The sequence below is a fragment of the Megachile rotundata genome, chromosome 10 (genome assembly GCF_050947335.1).
Source record: "Megachile rotundata isolate GNS110a chromosome 10, iyMegRotu1, whole genome shotgun sequence".
In the NCBI taxonomy this organism is placed as follows: domain Eukaryota; kingdom Metazoa; phylum Arthropoda; class Insecta; order Hymenoptera; family Megachilidae; genus Megachile; species Megachile rotundata.
Window position 1 is genome coordinate 8,409,510 of NC_134992.1, and position 26,981 is coordinate 8,436,490.

At 39.5% G+C, this 26,981-nt stretch overlaps 4 protein-coding genes across 8 annotated transcripts; 3 read left to right on the forward strand and 1 right to left on the reverse strand.

Moving 5' to 3' along the window:
- The first annotated feature begins 910 nt into the window (after positions 1 to 910).
- LOC143265325 (uncharacterized) lies at positions 911 to 1,980 on the forward strand. The gene has a single exon (XM_076536764.1). It carries the CDS (start codon positions 1,240 to 1,242, stop codon positions 1,978 to 1,980), a length of 741 nt encoding a protein of 246 aa, XP_076392879.1. The 5' UTR covers positions 911 to 1,239.
- A 37-nt stretch (positions 1,981 to 2,017) lies between these two features.
- Positions 2,018 to 5,227, forward strand: LOC105662069 (uncharacterized). The gene has a single exon (XM_076536763.1). It carries the CDS (start codon positions 2,189 to 2,191, stop codon positions 5,225 to 5,227), a length of 3,039 nt encoding a protein of 1,012 aa, XP_076392878.1. The 5' UTR covers positions 2,018 to 2,188.
- A 192-nt stretch (positions 5,228 to 5,419) lies between these two features.
- LOC100875673 (uridine diphosphate glucose pyrophosphatase NUDT14) lies at positions 5,420 to 10,018 on the forward strand. 3 transcript variants are annotated; one of them, XM_012281926.2, is made up of 4 exons: positions 5,420 to 6,017; positions 6,271 to 6,344; positions 6,479 to 6,537; positions 9,435 to 10,018. In XM_012281926.2, the coding sequence occupies exons 1-4, from the start codon at positions 5,575 to 5,577 to the stop codon at positions 9,489 to 9,491; spliced, it is 633 nt and encodes a 210-aa protein (XP_012137316.1). In that variant the 5' UTR covers positions 5,420 to 5,574; the 3' UTR covers positions 9,492 to 10,018. The 3 variants fall into 3 exon arrangements, with proteins under 3 accessions (XP_012137316.1, XP_012137317.1, XP_003701905.1); XM_012281927.2 differs by lacking the exon at positions 9,435 to 10,018 and adding an exon at positions 7,277 to 7,533; XM_003701857.3 differs by lacking the exon at positions 9,435 to 10,018 and having other exon boundaries at positions 6,479 to 6,711.
- On the reverse strand, positions 6,219 to 8,665 carry Atg6 (Beclin-1-like Atg6). Of its 3 annotated transcripts, XR_013039749.1 has the most exons (7): positions 8,427 to 8,665; positions 8,029 to 8,189; positions 7,556 to 7,968; positions 6,994 to 7,482; positions 6,800 to 6,923; positions 6,433 to 6,610; positions 6,219 to 6,368 (listed from the first exon to the last, which is right to left on the reverse strand). XR_013039749.1 is itself a non-coding variant. In XM_003701830.3 (5 exons), the coding sequence occupies exons 1-5, from the start codon at positions 8,539 to 8,541 to the stop codon at positions 6,806 to 6,808; spliced, it is 1,296 nt and encodes a 431-aa protein (XP_003701878.1). In that variant the 5' UTR covers positions 8,542 to 8,664; the 3' UTR covers positions 6,700 to 6,805. The 3 variants fall into 3 exon arrangements, 2 of the variants coding, with proteins under 2 accessions (XP_003701878.1, XP_012137315.1); XM_003701830.3 differs by lacking the exons at positions 6,219 to 6,368; positions 6,433 to 6,610 and having other exon boundaries at positions 6,700 to 6,923; positions 8,427 to 8,664; XM_012281925.2 differs by lacking the exons at positions 6,219 to 6,368; positions 6,433 to 6,610 and having other exon boundaries at positions 6,700 to 6,923; positions 8,423 to 8,582.
- Positions 10,019 to 26,981: the final 16,963 nt, after the last annotated feature.

Sequence of the window (26,981 nt, forward strand, 5' to 3'; positions counted from 1 at the left end):
TTATTTTTTTTCCTTACTAGGGCCTAATGATACCTTATATTTCATCAAAGTGTATACGCTACTGAGGACTTCTACGGATAGCTTACTGCGCATGCACTGGGACTGCCCAACACTGATCTAGGAATATAGGGATGAAATGTGAGGTTGGATTGTTAACCGGAGGGGTAATAAAAGAAGGGGATCCTAATAACCAAGGTCTGAAAGTGATTGGCTGTTTGTCTGCGCATGTTTTGTTAAGACAAGTACAAATGGCTAAATTTTGAGTAAAATTATTTAAATTTTTTAATACAAACTTTACTATTTGTGAAGACATAATCTCTACTAATTTATTATATCTGTAGAATAATTCAAATGGGCGAAACTTCGAAATACTATCATGTTTAAATTTAGGCCCAATGTTATTCCCTATAATGCCGACTGAATATAGTGCACTAAGCGAGCTGTTTTAAACACATTATCCCCATTTTCAGACCCACGGGATATATCTTAAACAGCAGAAAATTAATATTAATAAATATTTGGTATATTAATCGATAAAATCGATGATAATTGCATTTTTTTTTAATTCAGGTGGCGCCATCTCTTCGGCGAACAGGGTGAACTACACACTTTTGAAACTCTACTTCCATTAGTTCCTCACACTGCCACTAGACGGCGCCGTTGTTCCATTTCGTAAAAAAGATTAATATTAATTTTATTGATTAATATGCTATATACTTATTATACATTTATTAATAATTAATTTTATGCTGTTTGCAATATATTCCGTGGGTTCGAAGATATGGATTATATTTTCAGAATAATTCGCTCACTATATTATACTTCGTCGATGAAATAGGGGATGATATAAGAATGGTACAAAATTTTTTTTCAAGTCACCAGAAACTATTTTCACAAACATCTCTTTTTACAAAAAAAGAACTTATTGGCAAAATTTGATCGGTATGGGAGTATAAAAGTTTACCTGAATTATTTAATTCTTCTACAGCAGCCCTTATATGAAGAACATCCACATTGCTCCTAAATATGTATACACAGACCATGGCACATATACATTCTACTCATAATTCAATTGTCATCTTTTCACTCCAAAACTAGAACCTCTAAAAAATTCTTTGTGTCACCTAACTGTCATCCACCACAACCCCAATTTCTTAACCCCGCACCAACCTTCGGCACTCAACCCCGTAACCTTCTAACCTTCTCTAACCTTCAGAACCTGTCCATTCCACCCCCATAATGACGTGCTTCGGCGGCCGTAACGAGCAAATCTACATGGTGGAAATGCTGGTGCACAAGTTAACCCTCACAAAGAACAAGATAAAAGACATAGGCGAGTACCCCGTGGGTGTCAAGATCAAGTTTCTCGACTTCCCCGTGTTCGAGATAACCCGTGAGGACTTTTACTCCATGAAACCCCCGCCACCGGAAGAAGATGGCACCCTGCACTTCATGATCGGCCGAAGCTGCGTGTTCGTGAAGCAACCCATGGAACTCGTGAGGGAGTTGCAGTCCACAAAGTTGATGGTAGGCGTGTTTCGAATCGGAGACACTTATCCAATCGCGGAAACGGAAATTATGTTGCCGGGGTGTTTGTGTGATCAAGTGGCCATGGCGCAGAACGACGCGGAGCATCTACCAAAGCCGTTTATGGTGAAGGGAAGTTACAACTTGAGGGATCCTGGCGACAATCCATCGGGCACCATAGAAATGGAGATACGAATGACGTGTCTTGGTCGAGCGATTTTGACTCATTACGAGCTGCACCCTACGTTCTTCGCGTTCAGGAACGAGGGTAAGGAACGAGAGTTCTGCGTGAGGCGTCTGGTGCCCCCCAGTTTGCAGCCAGAGGGCGCTGAGAAGGACATCTCGCAGTACCCCGATAGGACGACTTTGGACGAATTGAAGGGGATAAAAAGAGAGTCGAAGAAGGGCAAGCAAAAAGGGAGAAAGAGCAAAGCAAGAGCCAAGAGGAAATAATTAGACCACGCTGTATATGATCTTTCATCGCTATAGCAACTGCAATCGATATATCAGACATGGAATTGACAGGTTCCGTTCGTTGGTGCGGTTAGATTACACTTCTTGGTCGTAAAACAACAAAATTAATGGCACGTTCCGTTTCTTTCTGAAAGCAAGCTCCGTTTCATCTAAATTCCCGTGCAGAGAACATCAAATAGGAGTTCAAATGGCGTTAAAGAAGAAGGCCACGAAAGTGCAAGAACAACTTTATATGCTCGAGGTGATGATCGATGGAATAACCTTGAATCCTGAACGAGGCGTTTCTGAGGATCTGATCGTTCGCGTGAGGTTCACCGATCTACCGGAATGCGAGATATCGGTTCCTAACAAGAACATCGAAAAGGAGGATGCTAGTCCTAACGAATTCGGGTACGGAAAGACTTGTTTGTTCAGCAAAACGCCCAGCTGCCTGATCAGAGCCATGCGATGGTCGCCGCTGTATTTGGATGCGTATCGTTTAGAGCCCACCTGCCCTACAAAAGAAAATCAAACTTTCCTGGGTACAGCGAGGATATCCTTGCCCACCTGTATGTGCAACCACGTAGCCAAAACCCAGAAAGAAAGCACACCAACCTCCACGCCGTGTGTAGTGAAAAAAACGTTCGACCTGATCGGTTCCGAAAGCGAAACAATTGGCAGGGTATCGGTGGTCCTCAGATTGTCCTGTTTCGGCAGCTCGATCGTCAAACAGTTCTCTTTGAACGAGAAGTCCTTCGTTCTGGAGGATTCGCCGCTCCAGAAATTCCTGTGCCCTTATCTGATTCCCGAAGGTAAAAAGGATCCAAAGGATGAGAATGAACCTTTGCTGAAAAGGCCGGATTCTCCTCCGCGAATTTCGATGGACGATCCCGCCTTCAAGACCCTGACCTCCGCCGAGAAATTAAACGACCCGAAGTACAGAGAGCTGGTGTACAAAACGTATCCCGACCAGCCAACGTGTTGCTGTCTTCCACCGAATCGTACGACGCATCCCATGAAGTGTCGGTCGGGTTGCACTCGTCCCTGCTGCATGAAGCTGAGGAACCCAAAAATTTTGGACACGCAAAAAGACAGACACGTGAACGACGCATTAGCTAACACGTACTGCGTGAATAATCCTCTGCGGTTGCTGGATCAGTATACTCCCCGCAGCAACCAGAGTCGTCTGAGAGGCGGCGCTGATGTGGAGCAGCTTTACATAGGCCCGTCCACTATAAGATGGAACGACGACGCGGACTACAGCTGGTACAAAGAGAAACCTAACCAGGAAAGTCGTATGGAAGGCGGAGGAGAGATCCAATTTTCCAGCTGCAGCTGTTCTGGTAGCCCGACGGCGGTTCCACTCCGTTCGACCTCGTCCAAAGATAGAGACGTGGTAACCACTTTCGACGCTTGTCAGCCTCGCATCACGTCGACTGGGCCAAAGCCCACTTGCCCTTGTCCGGGTAAAGAAGCATCGTCGTGGCCCAGGGGTGCAGCTAGGTGCATGAATAAACCCTGCATGGGGATCGACTGCTTGATACGAGCCTTCGAGGAAGCTCAGGAGTTCGTCAACTCCATTGGCAAGGTGCCAGGCATGCGCGGACTCGGCCTGATGGACCCCTCGGAGAGCCCCTACTTCGGCAGGGACATCGACAAGGACTACGTGACCCAGGAACCTGAGGCGCAGAAGAAAAAGCCAGGGGCTCAGCAAAGAGCGGATGCTCCTAGATGCACCGCTCCTTGCAGCCTGAACATGGGCAGACCCGACGACGGTCAGGCCCGGATAGGTGCACCCTACACACCTACCGCCACTGTTGGACTACCAATACCGCCTCGACTGGGAATCGTACGGGAAGCTATACCCGTTTTACCGGAAGTCGCCTCGGTGGCTGGGACCGGGAAGCACAAGAAGGCGCACGAGAAGAGGGACGAGAAGACGGACAAGTTCGACCCCAAAGTCCCCCCGTTGACGGACACGGAGGTGGGTCCCTGCGGCGAACCCAAGTGCAAGTCAAGGAGAAAGAAGCCTGTGGACACTATGAGTCTCAACCAAAGCGAAAACATAACCTTCAGAATGAAGGCCGATGTGAAAAAACCGAAGTCGCGAAATCGCAAGAAGAAGGAAAAAGGGAAAAGAGGTCGTCGCGAAAATAATCCACAGAGTAGTGCGCTCAGCAAAACCGGTATGAAAGTCGGAGGCTCAGGTCTGCAGGGTAAGATTGATCCCAGAGACAGCGAGAAGATGATGCGCAAAATGGGGCCAGTGGGACCTGGCGGTGATCTGTATTCTGGCATGCCACTCAACGTCAGCAGGAAAGTAATGCGGTATGTTTACTTTGTCGGTGACTATTATCCGGGAATAGTGTACGGGCACAAGGACTGCATCCAGATACCTATGAGAGTTCCAGCGAATATGGGCTGGCTATGGAACACCATGACCACAGCGGGAAAACTGAAGCCGCGTATCGGGTGGAAACCTGGAGCGATCGGTCGGTACTTGTACGAAATGCTGCAGGAGGCGAAGGAGATCTCGTTGGCCGACCAGGACTCCACCACGAGCCTAACCACGAGGACAACCGACAAAACTAAGAAGACAGATCGTGGAAAAGGAGCTGCAGAGCGCGGTAGGGCGAAAATGACGAGAGGAAGAATGGGAGCTGACAGGGGCAGGATGGAGCGTTCAAGAATCGGACCTGAACGAACCAGATCGGCACCCTCGCGAGGCAGAGCCTCTCCAAGGAGGCGGGACGACAAAACTAGGGGCTTCCAGACCATTCAGCAGATGAAGATGGAGGGCGAGGACGAGGACATTGAAGCTCCGCCGACTTTGCACATCCACAGGAAAGATGGCACTTATTATGTGACCATGTACCCAATCAAGCAGGAGACACCGGGTGAACCACGTGTGACCGAACCGTCGAAACCGCTTCAGTTCAAGATCGTGAAGAACAAGGACGATGCGTCGGTCGCCTCCAGTTCCACGGCCTCCGACATGGAAATCGAATTTTCACCTCCTGCGGCGGTCAGCAGATACCGCAAAAAGCCGGACGTTGTTCATATCGACACGCAAGTTCGACAGCAAGAGATCTTAGATGCGGTTAGGGTGGACACCACTAGAAAGGGGGGCAGAAGGAAGCACGACCCTGTGGAGTCTAAGATGGACTCTGCTAAAAAGAAAGATAAAAAAGAGGATGAAGCTGCGAAGAAAGATAAAATGAAAAAAGACAAGAAAGGTAAAAAGTAATGAGGATTAATGATTATATAAAGATTTCTATTATTTAGGTTTCAAAATATGTATCTTTGAACAAGTGATACAATATAAAGACATTGTACGAAAAGTAGATGTTTTTAGGAAGAACTATCAAGTGAAATACAATGATCTACGAAGTCGAGGAATATTACCGCACCTTATCTGACAAATAATAGATTGATTTATTTGATATTTGCCGCGACTTATATCTGAACTGCGCAGTTAGTCCGGTGTTGGCTGCGGCATCTTTAGGTGGTCTGGCTGGCTCACTAACAAGGTTACCGACAGGAGTTAAACAATTGAAAACCGTGTAAACGTCACTTGCATAATCTTTGGAAGAAATGGATGTCAAGGCACAGGAAGAGCAAAATGAAAATATACGGCAACGAATGCTCGATGTGAAACAACTACGAATAGCAGAATGTCCTTCAGACTCACCGTGGGTCAGACCTGTTCGAATACATTACCAACAAGATGGCCAACAACGGGACTGGGACGTTGTAAGGGCACACGACGGTGTTAGTATAGTTGTCTTCAATACTAGTCGAAAGAAACTCGTGTTTGTTCGACAATTTCGTCCGGCCTTCTTCTATACATTCCTTCCGGAGAAACGTGGACCGGTGGACCTTAAACAGTATCCTCCAAAGTTAGGTTTGACCTTAGAACTATGTGCCGGTATTGTGGATAAAGACAAATCGCTTGCTGAAATAGCAAAGGATGAGTTGGAGGAAGAATGTGGATACGACGCACCGTTAAAGGCTTTTGAATATGTCATTACGTTCAGGTGTGTTAATAACAGAATATTATCTTGTTTTTAAATAAATTATGAACGTCTTGTGTAATTCGTAAAGTAAAAAATGTCAATGTTTCGTTCTGTGATAACGTGCATAAGTTGTCAATCGTTTGTATACATGTCATACCGTTTTTGTAATTGCATGCGTTTACTATTCTGTACATATGTATTTTGAGGGAAAATAAATAAACGTTTATGTTTTATAAAATACTGATTGTTTATTTTGTTTGTGGCTTGGTTGTAGGTACGTTTCTACTTCGGTCTGCAAGCATACACTCTTCTATGTGGAAGTTACGGATGAAATGCACACACATCCTGGTAAGCTATATCATAAACATAAATCTTTTCTTAATATTATACATAGAGATATATAGAATAAACTGATAACAATTAATAAAGTATTTACAAAAATCCTTATCGTCTTTAAATGTGAGCAATTCGTGAAATTAAAGGAGGGGGTGCTGCGTCTGAAGGAGAACTGATTGAAGTGGTGGAACTAAGCATCCCAGAGGTAAAAGAATACATCAGTTCTGAGGAAGTAGAAAGCCCTCCATGTTTACTGTATGGTATAACCTGGTTCTTAGCTAACAAATACAAAAACTGTTAATATAAAATTAAATTCCTTGAACGTTTGTTTGAAATAAGTATTATTGATCAAATTCTAAATAAAAGGTTCATCCTTTAACTGAGTTTATTTACAAATAACACGTATGTACATAAGTGAATGTGAAAAAGATGTGTGATTAAGACTGGATGAATTTGCATAAACTAACATTGAGTTAATGTTCAGTCTCGTCTTTTGTGAATTGGGAGCTGACCCAAGCAAGGCCCCATTTTAAATTTGTCAATAAAAACTTTAATGCCTTTGTCCACTGTTCCTCTGAATTAAACTGAATTCTGAAACACAAGAAAGAAATTAGTAATCATTAGTAATCTAGATTACAGTAGTAATCTATATGAAACATACTTGATAGAATAGGAGTTGCCTGTAGCAGAATCCTCTATTTTACCGCGATCCATCCTATATGGGAGACAGAATCCACTATCCCCTTTTTCCACTTGTTCTTTGAATTGTTGTAAACAATCAAGAAATGCTACCATTGCTGCATCGAATTTTGTGTCCCACAGAAACTTAAATCCTCCACTTCCATACAAAGGTAGCTCTCTATGTTGGTCTAATGCTTCGATATAACTATGATTACCGAATGGTACTAAACGAAATCGTTTAAACGTAAGATTCATTTTTCTAGCAAGAGCCGTTAACAGCAAGGTAGTTTGTCCCCAAGCAGCGTTTATCTCGCTCCAGTCTACAGGTGCACTTGGCAATCTGCCTAAACGAAAGGAATTTATAGTTCCAAAATGTCCTGAATGCCAAATATGAAATGTGGCATTGAAAACATTTGTTTTCTTCAGTCTCTCTAGTTGTGAAGCTGCATAGGCTAATTGGCATTCCAAACTAAACAAATTATCAATGTTAATAAAAATGAACTATAAAAGATGCTTCAAATGCAATAACATGTCATTATTACCTACGATACTCATCTTCCGCTAATATAAGATCTCTTTTATGCTTTGAATATTCCTTCCAATACCTTTCTTCTTCGCTTTGTAACCTCTCCCTTTCTCTCTCCTGTTGTGCTATCGCATTCCTAGTAGCAATTTCTTCTTTCCTTAAAGCCTCTAATTCACTAATCATTCGCTCCTCCTCTGATTTTACATCTTGTAACTCTTTCCTAAGACTTTCTAATTCTATATCCTCGTTTCCCTGTTGTTGTTGTTCTAACTCTAATTTTTTTAAGTATTCATTGTAGTCTGACCATTCTCCTTCAGTCATTCTTAATTGTTGATCCATTAATAATAAAAGACTATCCGTACATTCATCACAAAGTGGGTGATCGGCAGAGCTACTACTGCTAAGAATGTCAAACAATGTTGCTCGTACCTTAAAGAAAATAAGTTACATTAACATTTACAATAAATTGGCAAAGAAGATATCAAATACCTTTAAATGATGACTGAGACTTTCAGTTTCTCCAGAATCTCCAACTAGCATAAATCCATTAGTTCCATTTGCAGACTCGGTCAATCTGAATGGTGGAACTAAATGCTCCATACTACCGCTTTGTGGTTCTATTTCTCCTACCACTTGTTGTTGAATGGGAACTATCGCAAATAATGAAATCACTTAATTTATAACAATCGTTGAAATATATAAAATATATGAAGAATCGTAAGAAGTATATTAAACAGATGTAAGAACAAAGGAAGTCAATAATGTATGAATCTCGTGTCGTGCAGTTCATTAAAAGTGGAACACATTATCGGTGCTCTGAGAAAAAAGCAAAATGAATACCAAGATTTGTCATAAAATCATATTAGTTCGAAATAGAAATTACCTACGTGAAAGTTCAGCTAACGTGTGTTCCCCGAGATGATCCAAAAAACTTGGATCGAGCCTTAAAGGCTGCAAACATCGCTGACAGCAAAAACTCACGTTATTTTTCATATCTACCATTCTGACGTTTGGTTAATGAAAAGTAACTTTAGTCTACGACTAACTCGAACGCCACGTTATTTATAAATACGCATTTGACGCTTGGAAGCGATGGTCAGCTGATTTTACTTTTTCTAGGGTTCACTAGACGGCGTTACTGTTTGTATAGATTTTTTTTGTTCAGGAAATAAATTATTCGAACGCATTCGAAACAATGAGCGAAAGCTTCTAAATATGAATATAGCTACAAAATAATGTAGATATTCACAAATTAAATACAGTTCAAGTTATAAAATAACTCAATGTGTGCTTTAGTTACATTCAGAATAGTAAAATTTTACAGTATTGAAAATTATAATGAGTGTCGTATGTTGACAAATTTAATAGTTTTATTAAAGATACATAAGTTTAAAATAATACGAGCAGTCAATTTTAATATTTTCCCAACTTTTGGATATCAGGAATGAGATCTCAACGCTTTCTATGGACAACCTTTAATAAGGATAACCTTTATTTATAAATGATTCATAATGACTCATAAATGATATAATTTGAAAATTAATATGTTTTATATTACATTATAATAATGAAATGTTATTTAATTATTTAATGTTCATTAAATGTACAGGTTGGTAAAAACTTATAAAATCATTCAATTATATACTTCAACTGCAGATGGCGTAAGGCATTGATCTAGCAGGTGCTGCACCCTAGCGACTACAAACCATTTAAAATTTTGCGTGCAATGTTCATAGTGTTATTACAAAATTCTGTTTCATTTTTACAAAATTAATATCACATAAACTGTAACTGAACTTCAAATATCACTTCTGTGTAATAAATAATTAAATTAATCATTTATCTTGTATTATTTTTTAATACATTATTTGTAACTCATTTGTTTGGATTTTCAGGTTACTTTGGCTACCATCGTCATCAAACATGGAGGAAGGAGTTTGCAGTCATTGTAACACAAACAGCGACCTAATATCTATAAATAAGAAGACTCCGTTGCAGAATCGTTTCAGTCTATTTCATATTTCATTGCGAAACAGTACATTTATTCTATTGCATATATTATTTCATGTTACTCAGGCACTTCTTTAAACAAGGACAGACATAGGACAGCGTTGTCAGTTATTTGCGTATAGTTAACCTTATTGTTTTTTACTTGTTCCTTATTTATGTGTGGCCTTATTTGTCCATAATTAATATCATTAGTCTATATTTAGTCTTATTTGCCTATATTTGTCCTTGTTTATCTATATATGTCCTTGTTCGTTATTCTTTATTTAGAAAGTTCTAGAACTTCATATGTGAAGGAAAGCCTAAGCCGCAATCGTTCGATCGACATTTTTGTATATTCGCATAAATATCGGAAACTAGGCAACGATCAACAGGTAGCTCCGTTCGTCGTCCTTGCGATAACTTAAGTTTCACGGACATACGATCGTCACATAATGTAACTATAACGCAATTATACTAAACTTTCGTACCACTTTGGGATACGCTTTGTACGTCACGCTAACAGCGGCGTCTATTGTCTCCTTGTCTAGTGGATACAATGAATTATTATGCAAGTGTTTCGTTAGTTCCCTCTTGCATCGCGATCGCTTGAGTAGCGCGACGAATCGCTGACTCAGCTGTGTCAATCATTTCGGTAACATCAATTTCCACGGTTGGCTTCAGACGAACCGCATAATAGGCAATTTAAGGTTATACAGGCACCTGTGATCCCCTCCTATATACGATTTTAATGTATTACATATGTCAGAAGTTGAGCGCGTATTAAGGGAATTAGAATTTTTACATATTCCATTTCATAAAATGCAATGCTCAGTGACTGGAGTTCCTTCCTAGGGAACATTATGCAGAGTAGTTCAAGTCACAACTTAGATATTTAAGTTTTGTCGAAGTTCCAGTAATTCAAAATGGTCGACAATTTTTATTCTTGAGATGGGTTTATACTAGGCAGGTGCAATAGACAAGTTTATCTAAAGATAGTATACGTTGTAACTAAAAGCGCTAATTCAGTAAAGTGTACCAAGTACTTCTGGTCTGCAGTAGACTCAAAATATTAGATCTATCCACAATGTTCAGAAAAGTGTACCAAATACTTCTGGTCTCTAGTAGAAACTATTAGATCTATCCACAATGCCCAAAAAATTGCAGCGAAGCAAAAGTGGGCTATCGAAAATTCTTTGCGACGTCTTTGCGTGATAATTTGTAACCCCGTGGCAAACTTGGGAGCACGATTATTCGTGTCATCAAGGAGCTCCGATCGGGTGGTTGCAGTATGCGTGTGTCGTATCGCGTGGGTGCCCACGTAGAGGGTGTTCCGGAGGAGCCCTCAGCGAAAGAGAGAGAACCTCGAGAGAGCGATAAGAAGCTGAAAAGAGAGAAGAAGCAAACTCGGAGAGGGCGAAGAGGGGAGGGAGAGACAGTTGGTCCGTGGGGAGAGAAGCATAGGGTGGGCGTCGACCGTTTTAAGCGGAGGAGTGCCGTTGGAGCCGATGGGAGCGAAGACCGTTGAGTTTGAGGCGAGCTGAGTGAAGCGCGGGCGTCACGACGACGTCGGTATCGTGGCTGGTCTCCGCCAATCCGTCCCTCAGCGGCCATGTTGCTCGTGTACCTGGGGCGGAGCGCGGTACCACCGTCTGCGACCTCTCTCTCTCTCTTTTTACTCCGAGTAAACTCTTCCTCTCCTTCACCTCCTTCTTCGTGGACGACCCGTGTCCTCGACTTCTTCTTGTCTTCTCCGGCTCTTTTTCTTTTATCTTCGCATTCCTTGTTCCTCTCGTTCGAGTTCGCGTTACGCTTCTTCGGGGCCAAACCGTCGCACCCGTACTGCACCTGTGACCGCTGACGTAACCTGGATGGTATCTTGGGACCGCGACCCCTTTTACCGTACCGAGAACAGCTTCCTGCTCGCTGATTCTGCAGGCGAATTCGTCGTTTTGTGCGAGATGCTTGCTCATAAGAAAGTAGATAATAGGAACTTTAGACTCTGTTTTTGACTATTCTGAAAGAGTAAGGAGGTGGAATTCTGTAGGAAAATGGCGATGAAGTTTGATCATTCGAATGTAATAGATCGAGTTAGGGTCGCCCACTTAACAACGCAGTACCTGAATAACATCAGTCACATTCCTATTATTAATGTACTGTGCATACTCTACCAGATGAGCTATACTTTCCCTGCTTTCCAAACTGACTGATGCAAATAATTCACTCCTGGTGTCTGTTCAAATGTATGTGTGATTTTCAACTGTATTTTTTTTCGTGGTTCTATTAGGACTCATATCGTATCTCAACGAACCGATGAGAGTATCGATGTTATACCTTTTACTATGTTATACTGATATCTATACTATACATGTATACATACAGTTGCGAGAATGTATCAAAGTTACGGTACCAGTTGTTTTAAGTGGACTTTCATGTGGAGCTAGTTTAGGTCGACTCCAGGTGAATGTATAGGTTGAAATTTGGAGTGTAAGGAACGTAAAGTGAAGTTGCAATACTAATACCGAATTGAAAGCAACGTTTCCTTAATTGATTCGTAAGCAACGAACGGAATTCTCATGGAGCATGAACGCCACCATGCGTACGGAACGTTTACGTCCTATAATTGCATCGGTGCACGGCGGGACTATACGTTCGTGCAATTATCCCGGGGACCCTTTCGGCCGGCGGTAAGATCTATGGGACAGTTGACGCGGTCTCGAAGGCGAAATACAATCGCGCCGGCGGCCGCGACTTCGGAGCCGGCAATTACACGCGATTCGCGTAATCGTAAAACGAAACGTTAAGCATGGAGTTGTTATTTCCCCGAGTCGACGCGAAACGTAGCCGGTAACGCGGCGTAAATCAACCGCCACCTAGACGACCATACAGGGAAACTCGAGTGGCCGAGCATCCTAGCATAATTGCCCGGTGTCCACGTTGCGGAATAATTCATTCTAGCCTTCTCTCTGTGCACCCTGTTCAACGAACTCCGTGAACCTTTGAAAAAACACCACGTCTCGTAAAAGCGGTATACGAACCGCGAGAGATAAGAATCATAATCAGATCATGTGACATCGCGTAACGACAAAACCATAAACATAGACCGTTCAGGCTATCTTGGAATGTTAACCATTAATATATTGAACTATCAACCGTACGTACGGCGATTTTATTATTATTTTAACGTGAGCTGCCGGGAAAATGTATGGCAGAGCTGGTGCAGATAGGGGCTTGCATGTGGAGTATACTTGGTCTGAGCTACGACCAAGATATTTTTTGATAGAGAAGAGATTAGGATACTTGCTTTGAGTTAGGTATACTTGGTCTAACGATACCTAGTCTGAATGATGACCGAGATGTTTTTTAATAGAAATGAGATTAGGTGCAAGTACACTTGATTCGAGCAAATGGACTTCATTTAAGTAACATTTTGAAAGCTAACGTTCGGATTCTAAATTTTAAATAGAACTAACGAATTATTTTACTGATACATATTATACAAGATGTGCATATTATACTGCATAAAATGTGTATATCGTTAACGGAATGTTTATTTGAGAAAATTATTACTGGATCAGTAAGAACGTAATACAAGAGTAAATTTGTGTTACTCGAGCACGGATGATCAACGCGTGCAACGATCAAAGTATTATTCGCTTATTTTTCAGTAAATATTGTTTTCGAAAAGTGGTAAATAAAAGTTGTCGAAATTCCTTAAAACGATGAGTCAAACGTAGAGTTGTTTTGCGATACAATGGGCGGGGCTAGAATGTTTCATTTGTTCGGTTTCGAGTTAGCCTTTTCTGGTCGTATATCAACGCCTTTCCACAAACAGAGATAATACTAAATGATATTTATAATTCTATTATCAATGCGACGCCGAGATTTCGGTGCATCACGTGGATTCCGATAAGACCTGTTTCAGCCAGGCTGAGATATTGAAAAATATGATACATTTGTGTATCATAAAGTATCATTGAAACGAGCTTAAAACTGTGGAGTCGGAATCAGGAAATATGTTGCAAAATTTTACAACACAGGTTTTTGAGGGATCAAATTTAACGTGGATGTGTTATTAGTGGTAAATGTTTTGTAAAATAGATAAGTGATCAGCACATATGAATAGCAGTTTAGATATAACGGTACATATGTGTAGTTTGAAGATTATGAATATGACAGTAGACATTTTGTTCTATACAACTCTACAGTTTTATCTGGTAATTTTCTCCTAATATACAAGTTTGTTCTTAACTGCATCCCTCATAAAATAAATTTGTGTATAATACACCCAGTAATATCCATTATTTAAAATACTAACAAATTGTTTAAATTTTACATAAAATTGATAGTTTTTGCATTGATCGGTACCGGCCATTTTGTGTCGACATTCTATAATAAATATTGACCAGTTACATATATTGATTAAAAATAGTGACCCAGTAAACAGCAGCGTATGTACACTAGAATATAATACAAGAAAATGCAAAAAAAAAGTAATGAAATTGACAGAAAGTAAAAAACGTGAGTTAATGAAATTTTCAACAGCTTAACCTTTTAGTAAGATTTCTCGTTTGCGAAAGAGGAAAGGTATGGTTATGAGACGGCATTGCGATTTCCATATAAATACATCAATTTTTGTCGCCTCCGAAGCCGTTCGGGTCGTATTAAAGTCGTTATGGAACGTCATTAACAGCGAAACACGATGTTCGAACGATGCTTTTGTAATTTAGTATGGTAGCCACTCGGAATGCGCCGGTCCGCCGCTCGAAACCGTTGGTGTTTGCGTAACCCGACAAAATATACAGATCGAATTCGGAGTGATTTGTTTTCTTTGCCGTTAGAAATTTTGTTCGTCCGTCTAGGTGGCTACCGGGTGAAAATAAACATTTTTCCAGGCTTTTTCGCCCCGTGTACACCGTCACTGTACGTGCACACGTACACGCATTCGCGTATATACACGCGTCGACGCACGCGTCAAATAGTTGGAAACAGCCAGGCCAACGCATCCATCTTCGAGCTATTATCTCCTACATAACTCATCTGTTTTTCCCATCAGCCAAATTGCTGTTCCGCTCGAAATCGACCTATCTCGCTCCCGTTCCTCCTCTCTTCGTTTTCTCTCTATTCTGTCAAAAACTGCCGCTTTTTTTTACATGGATGACTTACGACTCGGAAAACTTGCCCGAAATTCTGTGATTTATGAAACGAGCAAAAAAAAGAAACGCATACCGGCGTGTTTTTCGCGGAAATTTCGACGTTACGTCGCGAAATGTCGCTGCAACTTGTACGTTCTTGTGGAGAGGGTTACGATCATAAGAGTGTGATAAGCTTTGGGTCCCAAGCTGTAATTCATTGCGAGATCCGCTACGGTTTAAAGACTTTATAAATTTGATTTATTATAATTTTCTTATTACTGGAAGGGGACTTGTGACGTGTTGAACGGTGTACTAAACATAAATCATAAATACAATTTTATTATTTGAGTAATACTTGAAATTGTGGATTTGGTTAGGTTAGATCAGATCAGATTTTTAGGTTAAGAATAAATAGATAAAATCATACATTGTGCTTCAGTCTCATTCGTCACAATGATCGCTAATGACGATATCGATGCATATGATCGATAATGTTTCTTAATTGTCGATATTTATCGATGATGTTATCGGTGACAGTAACGTTACGTAGAATTGATGAGTAACAGTAAATGTGAGGTCACATTAATTTTTGAAGTGAAAGACTCGGTAGAAAAGAATATCTTCATACAACCATATCTCAATAAATGTTTAATAAATATTCAATAAATGAATATTTTAATGTTCCTAAATTCGAGTACTTCAAATGTCGAATATGTCCATGCACTCACATATGTGCTCCACTAATCCTAAATTGGAAGATCTCCACATTCGAGTATCTCGAATCTCCAGTACCTTCATACACCTACACCTCAATAAATACTAGAATGATTCTACACTAGAATGATCCTAAACTCGAATACCCTGACTCTCGAATATTATACACCCATCTTCCAATACTCAAACACCTAAATTCCCAAATAACCCTATTCTCCCATATTCTTCCAAATTCCTACATATGTCATATCTCCCACATATTTCCATCACAAGTCTCGAATATCATCCACATCGCAGTACCTACATATGTACCCAAATCCTAAAGATCCACCATTTTGCAAGAAGTTCCCAGGGTTTCCCTGGTCCTGAACGCAGGAACGTCATCGGCAGGGATCGGAAGCAGAAGAGATCCTGGCTCGATCCGTTCGCGGCGGGGATGCTCCGAATTCCGAAAACCGAGACCGTGCTCCTCGTGGGCGGATCGTGGCCCATAAATACCTGTGGTGTAAACACGAGTCGTCGAATGTTTGGCCAGCCTGGGCTCAGCCAACCGTGCCACGGATTCGATCGTCTGATGTAAACCCTTTGGTTAAATAAACCGGCCAGCGTTTCTTGCGCGTGGATTCGGACGCGGGCAATCACGCGCGAATTAGGGTTTGTTCAAATGACGAGTATGCCGCGAATCTTTTTAATCTATAATACTAGACTAAGTTTGATTAGATTAGATTAGATTGACTATACTGTTTAGTACTGTACTGTTTAATACTGTTAAATATTATAATATACTGTTTACGACTGTTTAATACTGTACTATACTGTTTAATATTATACTGTTAACAGTGTATTATACTGGTGAACTCTATATTATTTCATCCTGTATAGATAATACATTTACTGCAATACAGTCTTCAGTGTTAATTATTATACACATACTTTCTAATTACATATATGAAACTATTATACATACATTTACCAGTTATTATAATATAACCTTCATAAAACCAATATGTACATGAATTAACACCTTAATGTATGACTCACATATGATATACATATATGATATCATAAGATGTGACGTTAGACAACTACTCCACATATGAGCTACCACTTTTATTTTATATATTGTCAACCTATCATATATTTCTAGGATGTGACACTTTAATGTATGCCTCGCATATGATGTACATATGTGACGTCATCCATAGGAGTTACAATAAGACAAGTGCTCCAGATATGAGCTACCACTTTTATTTCGTATGTATTGACACCTCTAACCCAACTCTTTAATGTGTACTGTGAATATGATTGTTTTATGACATATGTATAATACACATATCATATATGACATGTATCATATGTATTATATGTATCATACTGTTTGTACCATATGTATCATAGTGCTGTCTAAACATGTATTCTCTATCCCTTGCCTTTGAGTGCGTCTCCATGACACACTCATAGTTCATACGTGACAAATCTTACTTAATCATATGTGATCATATGTGAAAAATTTTGTTTAATGACGTCTTTCGAGTACAAAGTCAATATGCTTGAATAAAGATGAACATGCTGACAAATAAATGAAGAGTTTAAAACAACCTAAAAGAAGCGTAATAATATAAAGTTATGCTCCCATATTTTTGAGACGGATTAAAATTTTTGAAATGAGTTTGGAAGAAGTTAATTTTCTGAAGCGGGACAAGCGATCAGAATATGAAGTTTAATCGTCGGATAGAGGACGTACGATATAGGTTTTATAAAATCTTGTTCAGCTTGATACCTGCTTTGAGACTGTTTGCCAGCCATTCTCGATTCCTTTCATCCTTTGCCCGCCCACCTCGCTCCCACTGCGAAGATTAAACATCGCTCGCTGGAAATTATACGCGGATCGTTTTATCAAACTGGCTGAAAGTTGGTGAACGCGTGTGCCTATACGCGGCTCGTCTCCCGCGCTCGTAGCCGACTCTAGTGCAAACAAGTGGAGCAGATAGTGGCACGGTAGCAACGTCAAGAGATTAGGATTTGTTTTACAGCGAGCGGTAAAGCTGTCGCGAACTCCGCTGCCGTATTTAAACTCGGCCGTCCCCTCTACGAATGCGTCGGGAATCCGACTTCCAATTACGTCTTTACGAAAAACCTTAAACTTTTGAACGTAATGTTCTTATCAATATGATAATCGACTCGTGGTACGAGTCTTGACATTTTTTAACTAATTTTCAAATTTTCTAGTTTTAAAATTCTCAAACCTCCAAAACTCTAGTTGTAAAATTAAACCCTCAATCTCATTAATCCTTAAATTCCCGAGACCCAAAATTAAACCCCTAAATTTCCATATTACTATAATCCATATCCACCCATAACAAAAATCTAAAATTCTAAAGCGAAGATTTCTTAATGAAAGTCACCTCAGATATTCTAGAAATGCAAGAATAAAGGTTCGCCGCAGGAAGAACCGACTTTAATGTCCGACAACGATCCCAACGAATAATGAGCCGGCCCGCGATAAAACGCGAGAGATGTAGAACGTAAAAGTATATCGCGTCGCCGGAAGGTTATTCCACAACTGAGAAAACACAATTAAGAAGCAATGAAAATAGACGCGTGGCGCAAGGGGGTGCGTCACGTCGACACGTCTGCCGAGCGCAAACATTGGCGTGGCCGTCTACGTTTCCGATGCAGCTGGTGCCGAGTGTCATACGTCGAAACGAACCGTTTCGAATCGAAACCGTGTATCCGTACGTTTATCTTACACAGGTGAACGAACGTAATATACGTCCTCCGTACGCTCGTTAAGTCCCGAGAACCAGCGAAACTCGCTTAACCCCTTGTCTCCCTGCGACGCCGACTGCTCCAACTAAATCCATAAACTGAAATTAAAATGTACTTGTAGAGTGAATTTGCAATTTTTAACTTTTAGTCGATGTATTTTGATGGTGAAATGATAGCTGAGTATTGTGGGTATACGTGTTAGTGGATTTCATATTTAAATTTCGCGCCAAATTGTATTAGAGAAGATGGAGGTTAGAAGATGTAGAGTGGGTAGGAATACTTAATATTTTTTTGGAGGTTATGATTAATATTTTTATATATTCAAATCTCTACACATTCATAGATTAATAAATCTACAATTTATCTCACAAATATATAGATACCTACGTATTTATCTAAATTTCTGTAATATCTAAGTTCTTATACTAACAAGTTTCAGTATAAATGGGATCACTACATGTTCTGTACTGCATGCATATGTATTATATATTCTTATATACTCAACGCTATAATAATTAAACATACAGTATTACACTCTCCTTATATTGTCGATTAAGCAATCTCAAGTCCTTCACCTAGACTGTATAAGGATACCACAATCTATAAAAACTGAATGAATTCTTTCTATTAAAAATAATAAAGAATTATCCTTTCTCATAACCCAGCAATATAAAAAGAGTCTGTACTTGTAAAATAAGCAAACCTATTTTTATCATTGAATATTTGTTATATTACCTTTGTCACACCACACTATAAGTATCCAATTTTCCACGAGAATAAAGAACATCGATATTCAAGATTAATTCCGAAATTATTCACACAAAGGGTTAAATATCCGATTAAACGACACCTTGCCGTTCGGAGAAGAACATACTGGTCCCAGGATGTATCTGATCGTGAGTCAAGCAAGGTCAGCTGCGTGTCGCAACAAAAAAATGGGCGAAGAGGTCAAAGTGGATCCTGGGCCAGGATGACAGGTGCAGCCGGCACCTGCCAGGATTTAAGACGCGTCACCGATCGATCGACGTCGACCTACCTAAAGTCGCGTGCAACCATAAGTTGCGGTCACCTTGTATCTTTAGGGCGATCTGCTTACTTTTCTCGTGAAATGGTATGCTTTCTTTTTTTCGTTCATTTTTACCATGGAAGACATGCTCTAGGTTCTACGAAAGTATACTTTCATTTTATTACACTAGGTAATTTTAGTACAGTAGTACAGTAGGACCTAATTTAGATACCTATGTGTATATTTTTAGGTTATTGTGTTTTTAGATGTTTGCATGTTTTTAAATTATATTGGTAGATTTCTAGATTTGTGTATTTTTATGTAAACTGTAGGTCTCTTCAGATTTCTATGTCTTCAGGTCTTCATATATTCACATCTCTATGTCTAGATCTCCATTCAGGTACATCTCCAATTATACATACAGTCAGATCTTATATTAGCCAAACACCTACACAGTTACTTGTATGCATCAAATTCATGTAAGTCATAATAGTTGATATAATTCATGTAAGCCTGTAAGATCCATAATATCCAAAACCCCACATAGTCAAATCTTCATATACCACCTAGATGTGGTGCATGCTCCCTAGTCAGCTGTACACATCACATCCACATCACATGTAGCCAGATCCCTATATGTCCAAATACATATGTAACATATATTTCTGTCGGTATACAAAGTTTGAGTCTCCCAAGTTCTACATATCAAGTTCACATACGTATATATGAATGTATACCCTAACTGTATCATAGGTGTAATCGAACATTTCTTATATCATCAAATTTTATCAAACTACCCAATCCAGTATGTAAAAATCTATCTACCGTATGCTAATACAAATAATATTGAATCATCGAAAGTTCATGAATCGCGAAATGAACCATGAATGAATTTGAAATCGATGAAAATGCGGTTTTTCGTGAAAACCTAAACGAATCAAGACGCTCGACAATCACAAGATTACGTGTGTGTACACTCGCGAGTACGCTCGAAGCCGCGTCTCCACCCCGAGTCGGCAAAACCCCTTTCCAGAGATGAAATATGTGAGACGGGACCGCCTCGCGGGATAATTCTGAATTATGTTTGTCCTCGTCAGTTCCGTCGCTTCCAGTGAATCGCGTGCTCTCCACCACGGCTTTGTCAGACTCTGCGCGGGACCTTCGGGTCACCAGAGTCCTCCCCCGTGTCTTCCACCTTTCGATTCGTTCCCGATCCGTCTACACACCGAACAGAAGAATGCGCATCTTTGATCCTAACTCCTCGCTCCTCCGCCCTCTTTCGCCTTCTTTACGCTCGAATATTTTTGGAAATTCGTCGACGAGATGCCGACCGATCTCGTGGTATTTCCAGTGATAAATATCGAGATGCTCGATCCTGTGTTCGTCTTTTTTTGATGGTCGTTAATCTAACGGGCGTCGTTACTGTTTGAGTGTTCTTTGTGGTGTGGGTGGAGATGGTCTGATTTTTAGTGGAAGTTTTGGAGTTTTTTTTTTATGAAAATTTAGATTGATGGTAAGGTGCGTGGGTATATGTGTGAGCGAATAACATGGTGACATGTGAGCGAATTTATGAATTTTCAAGTAAGGAAATTTTTTAATTTTGAAGTTACTAAGTGTTAAGATTTGCAAATTCATATGTTTTCACATTTTCACTTTTAAATAACTTTTTAAATTTTTGTAGTTTCAAATTTTTTAATTTCCAAGGGCTCAGATTCTTAAGTTATTAAATTCTTAAATTTTCAAATCTCCAAATTTCCAGATTCCTGAATCTCAAAATCCCTAAATTTAGAATTCCACAATTTCTCAAATTCTCAAATTACAGACCAAATTTATTAAGTCTCTAAATTTCCAAATTTCCAAATTCTCAAATTCCCAAATTTCCAAGTCCCCAAATTCCCCAAATCTCCAAATGATCAAATTTCCAAATTCCTTAAATTCCTCAAATTCCTCAAATTCCTTAAATTTCCAAATCCCCAAATTTCCCAAATTTCCTGAATTTTCCAAATTCCGCAAATTCCCTAAATTTCCCAAATTTCCCAAATTCTCCAATTTCTCCAATTTCCCTTGATTCTCCCAATTCTTCAAATTCTCCAAATTCTCCAAATTCTCCAAATTCCCCAAATTCCCCAAATTCCCTAAATTTTCCAAATTCTCCATATTCCTCAAATTTCCCAAATTCCTCAAATTTCCCAAATTCCCCAAATTCTCCAAATTCCAAAACCCCTGAACCTAGAAGTCCCCAAATTCCCCAAATCCCCTAAATTCCCTAGGCTTAAAAAATTCCTAAACTCCCCAAATCCCCAAAATTTCCTAGATTCCCCAAATTCCTCAAATTCTCAAACAAGTATGTCAACATTAAAATTTTTATTCCCGCATCGCGCAAATTAGATATTGTAAATCCGAAGTTAATGAGTTGAATAATGATATTCAGCGAAGACCAGTTTAGACGTCGAAGAGATTGCAGATAATGCTGATAGCGGCGTAGCTCACGAAACCATCAATAACACCTAACGACTGTATCATCTCAAAGGGGAGAATCAGAAGTTGATATGCAATTTATCAACTCTTAAATACGTTATCCTGATTTCAAGCTCTTTCACGCTTTATTTAAGCCCGCACTACATCATCAGAAAGCAACATCGAGGAATCGAACATTTCCGCTATTACGTTCTATCATACTCGTGAAATATAGATCGCGATCTCGTGCAACTTCTGTAAATTACCGTTTCAGTCCTCGCTTTCGTTTACTATGAGAAAGTCCACATTGTAGGCTAATAGCAACAATGTTGTGACTGGAGTAAGTTGCGTAAACCTTGCAAGCTGGCAATTAACCGACACCTAATTGAATTAATGTTCCACTTTGAATTTTATGAACGGAGGTAATTACCACCGTGTTAGGTCTTCTCAGATGAAGATTAACTCGTTAGCGGTTATTAGAAAATTACAGGTTACGCATTCATACTTGTAATTGAATTGATATCAATAATTAACTGCTATCGTACCTCAGATATCTTTACAAGGTTGCATTCGAACTTGTATTAAATTTGCAAAAGGGTGTGTTAAAAAAGTATACGTGGTTGAATAAAATCACAAAACACGTTGAAAGAAAAAAATTTTGATATACAAGTTTAAGTACAAGTTATTTAATGAAAGAGTGTATTAATATTATTAATTTATAGCGTGTATGTAACATGTATGCTGATGTTTCACTTAGGTGATGAATTTCCGCTGCAAACCCTTTAATTTATAATCGAGTTTAATTATTAATAACCGATTCTTTTCAGAAAGAGCTTTCCGCTGGCAAACGAATCACAAATCAATGGACCGCTCCGGGCATTCCACGGAGCAAAGAGCGGTCCGTCGGCGCGAAGGTTCGAGCGTGATCCACATATTCATGGAAGAGGGATCTCTCGATTCGTCTCTCGATCTCCGGTGGGCCTTTCTGGCCCCCGTTCGATGCCTGGTCCCGTCTTCTCCCGTGGCGGACAATTATTTAAAGGGGGAGATCCACCGGTGAAACGAAACGAAAAAGATCGTAGGCAAAACGAGGAGTTCTCTGACTGGCAGCGAACCGAGGGAACAGCAGCAGAGGAGATCGGTTCCAGGCCGACGGAAGAAAGAGAGAAAAGAGGGAAAGCAAGAAGAAAAAAAGGAGCACACACCACCACCCGCTGGGCTGGACGGGACGCATGCGTGCGATCCCATACCCATGGCGTTCCATGCTTCCATGCTTGTTCTTCTCGTTTCTCCACGGATTTCGTTCCCTCCCTTTTTTCTTCTCCCGAAATTTTCCACGTGTTTCGACTGCTTTCTACTTTCCCTGAACTGAAATTCCGTGAAACGGATCACTTGAGGGGCGAGAAAAATTGGGGACATGCTGAGGGTTGCACCGGGATTCGGTTTCCAAACAGATATACTATGGCGATGTTTAAATCTTGGTTTCAAGATTTATTGTTAATCTTGGTACTTCGCTAGGAAAAATGACGATTAGGATAGTTTTAGGAAAGTTTTGTTTACTTGTGAAAATTTTATTTAAATAATCAAAATCTGGCGTGTTGTTGATTTCAGTATGTTCAAATGGTACGATAATATTATTCATGTTATTATTTTACTATTTTAGTATTTTTATGTGTGAGATGTAATGTGGTGTACTGTGAACGTTAAAACTGAGAACTACCCCTTTAATAATACTTCAGAACTAAAATCTTGAGAATTTTCATCCCTTTACTTCATTATTTACGTTACTATTTTAGGATCTTTATATGTAAAATTAATATAATACGTACTATGAACGTTAAAACCGAGAACTACCCCTTCAACAATACTTTGAAACTAAAATCTTGAAAATGACCACCCCCTTACTTAATTATTTACGTTACTATTTTAGTATCTTTATATGTAAAATTAATATAATACGTACTGTGAACGTTAAAACCAAGAACCACCCCTTTAATTCGAAAACTAAAATTGAAGTGACCACCTTAACTATTCACCTATTCACGTTGCTATTTTAATATCTTAGTATTTTTATATGTAAGATTAATGCAATATTGTGTATTGAAAATTAAAACTCCTTCAACCCCTTGCATTTATCAGACACGTCAGTCAGTACAAGTCACAGCCAAATATTAAAGCAGGTAAAGCAAGTTGTAATATTATGTCAATTTAGAATTATGCAACCGTTAACTATGCAAATAATTGAACTCCAAATTGAAGTATTAAAAATAAAAATAAAAACCACAACTGAAGTACGAATGCGTCATACTTAAAATAGCATAAGAACTTAATATTACGTTCACTATACGAATTGAATACGATTTCATCCCCATCTGTGGTCCTTCGTTATCGTACCGTCGTATTTCCCTGTTTCATTTTCTTTTTATTTCGTTCGGATACAGCGCGTAGGACGCGCACGGCTTAACTCGTCGATCGGATCGCGAAAGGACGATGTCTAGATAAAAAAAGGCATTTACATATTTTTCGAATAGCTTTGCCTCGAAACTTGATGCTGGTCCCGTCTCGATATTCTTAACGCCATTGTTGCGAATTGATTTTGCTCTCTTTCGTTTGGAGAATTAAGAGAACATGCAAAGAGCTTGTCACAATTTTTACAAATACCTTCGAGAATTCTATTATTTATATATCTTCTGTAAAGTTTGCAGAAAATGGAAATTACATGTTGAAATATTTATATTTAAAAATTTAAGTTACGAAAGTTAGGTTAGCTTAGTTTTTACAAATACCTTTGGCAATTCTATTGTTTCTTATATATCTTCTGTAAAATTTGCAGGAGAAAATTTCAATTACACGTTGAAATATTTAAGTTTAAAAACATTTAAGTTAGAAAAGTTAGGTTAGGTTAGCTTTAGGTTAGAAATATAAACTTTCATCGAACATACGTTCAGAAATTGAAGTTACGTTTCAGTTAGAAACACATATAAATTGCCTTTTACCAAACAGTTAAACGTGCAAAATATACAAGTAATATAAGTAATGCACTTAGTGGATATAGTTATGAACTCCATAGAGTACGTAATGTATAGACAGTTTGTGCAACAATGGATCGCTAATGGTTTATCTAAATCGCCAACGCGATCGCAACGGTTCGAGAAGTCAGTTCGACCGATTTTTTCAACGAAACAGTATAAATTTCCACGTCGGAAATCAACGTTTGCAAGCGGAATAACCAGCAGAATAAGTAGCAAATATTTCCGGGAATTTATTTCACCTGTGCCGTACACGTTGCAATGGAATATTATTTATAGAGCCGGGAGCGTGCGCGAGATAAACTTTCTGCTCTTTCCTATCCGCTATCTGAAACACTATTTTACCCGGCTTTACACAGCGACGCCAAAGTTTATTCTAATGAATTCAGCCCACGAACTACAATTTTACGCGGATTTACATAGATACAATTCTCCGAAAATGTATATGCACGTGTCTTTATTTTAATTGAGGCCATTCGATGAAGATTCGATAAACGCGATCGGTTCATTCGTGTGCGGAGAAATTCGAGTTGCACCCTTTTGGTGCATTTAATGCATATGGTGTTTTATTAGCATATGTTACATATATAACATATGTAACATATATAACATATGTAACATATATGTATATACATGTATTACATATATAACATAGGAATATGGGAATATAGGAAATCTATGTGGTAATAAAATGTGTAGTAATCTAACGGATGGTAATCGAACGCGTAACAACTTAACGTGTACTTATCTAACCTCCACTTAACGCATGCTCTAACCACACATTTACCCACATCCATCCTCAGCCTTAACCTCCAACCTAATCCCCCCACTATCTAAATCTCCCCAAAAACTCCAATTTTTCTCCCATACAGAACAATAACCAAACGCAAAAAATACATCATTTAACATCTCGAACCCCCTTAACAAGGGTACTATTCAAGATTTATGAACGTGTCCCTTAATAAAGACTTCCGAGCACCGGTGTCCCGTTGTCGAAGCTCTCACCGTAATGGCGGGCAAACGCGAAAGCATTATGCGTAAACGCACGAGCTTCAATGGCGTAACGAAAGAGCGGTGAACGCGAAACGGTTCGGTTTTTGGGCCAGAGGCGTACCGCTTCGTGTCATAAAAGGGTTGACGGTTGTATATCACCTAGCCTGGAGAGAGAACGAGCTCGTGTTCGAACGAGGAACGGTGGCGCGATTTCTCATGTCTCGAAGCTACAGGTGTACCTGCGGGGACAAGATAATAATTAGTCCCGATGTCGGGACAACGATACGCTCCTTTCCACCCTTCCTCGTGCACTGACCGTCCATTTCTTTTTTCTCTTCTCGGACGTTCCGGGGATAATAAAGCGGAACAACGACGGAGTTCATAAATAATTCGGGGATGATAATTGTTTTTATTCGGTTGACTTTATCGAAATAAACTCTTGATCATTTTTATTATCTGGACTTTTTTTAGTCGGGTTTTTTAAAGGAAGTATGAAGTAGTTTACAAAATTGATTGCTTTGGGGTAAGTTTCGTGTGGTCATTTTAGTTTAAGGGTGATCGTTTTCTATTCTATATACAGATTGTTAAAACATAAAATGGTGTACAAAATTTATAAAAGATATCCATGATTTGCTAACCAAGATCAAAAAATCATTTTCTAGCTCCAGTACAAAGTTACTCAAAACAATTCTCATAAATACAAAGAGCCAGAATAATTATAAACAAAGAAAATGCAAATATATAAATTAGTAAACAGAAGTGATGATGACCTAAAAATATTATAAGCAGCAACAAAATGTCTATTATAAATGATTGCACAGTGTGACCAAAACACACCCCATTTTACCAAACACGTTTCAAACACAGTGAACAAGTTTCTAAAATTCTCCAAAAAAATACAGTGCAAACCTACTTTCCACCGAAGGAAAATCCGTTTATCGAAAGTTTCGAAACTTTTGGTTGGCAGAGAAAAAATGTGGGTGTTTATGGTCACGGTGACAGAAGTCCGGGATTTCAGGCATTTAGGGTTGCATCTTGTCGGCTTTATGACTCCGGAGGAGACATTCGAACGGCCGTTTGTGTCCGCATCGGAGACATTGTACCGCGTGAAAGAGAGCCAGAGAGCAGTTTACTTTTATTGCATTAGCGCTGAACGAGGCCGAGGAGGTACCGTTTTTATCGAGCTGTCCGCTTACAATGTTTGCATACACGATTTGTCATGGCCATTGCAACGCCGTAAATTATCGCCGTACAATCTGGCCGAAGGGCTGGCTAGAAAAACGAGAGGAAAAGGGATAACTTTCCTTTTGTGGAACGTTTCATTGCCGTTCTGCCCTTTTACGCCTCCATTTT

Excerpts from the sequence above, each read along its gene's own strand:
- Atg6 (XM_003701830.3), bottom strand. The coding sequence starts at position 8,541 with ATGGTAGATATGAAAAATAACGTGAGTTTTTGCTGTCAGCGATGTTTG. Across the intron at positions 8,190-8,426 it reads CACGTTAGCTGAACTTTCAC|TTCCCATTCAACAACAAGTG; the intron begins GTAGGTAATTTC and ends TATTTGCGATAG. Across the intron at positions 6,924-6,993 it reads GGCAACTCCTATTCTATCAA|AATTCAGTTTAATTCAGAGG; the intron begins GTATGTTTCATA and ends CTTGTGTTTCAG.
- LOC100875673 (XM_003701857.3), top strand. The coding sequence starts at position 5,575 with ATGGATGTCAAGGCACAGGAAGAGCAAAATGAAAATATACGGCAACGA. Across the intron at positions 6,018-6,270 it reads GAATATGTCATTACGTTCAG|GTACGTTTCTACTTCGGTCT; the intron begins GTGTGTTAATAA and ends GCTTGGTTGTAG. Across the intron at positions 6,345-6,478 it reads TGAAATGCACACACATCCTG|GAGGGGGTGCTGCGTCTGAA; the intron begins GTAAGCTATATC and ends GTGAAATTAAAG.
- LOC143265325 (XM_076536764.1), top strand. The coding sequence starts at position 1,240 with ATGACGTGCTTCGGCGGCCGTAACGAGCAAATCTACATGGTGGAAATG.
- LOC105662069 (XM_076536763.1), top strand. The coding sequence starts at position 2,189 with ATGGCGTTAAAGAAGAAGGCCACGAAAGTGCAAGAACAACTTTATATG.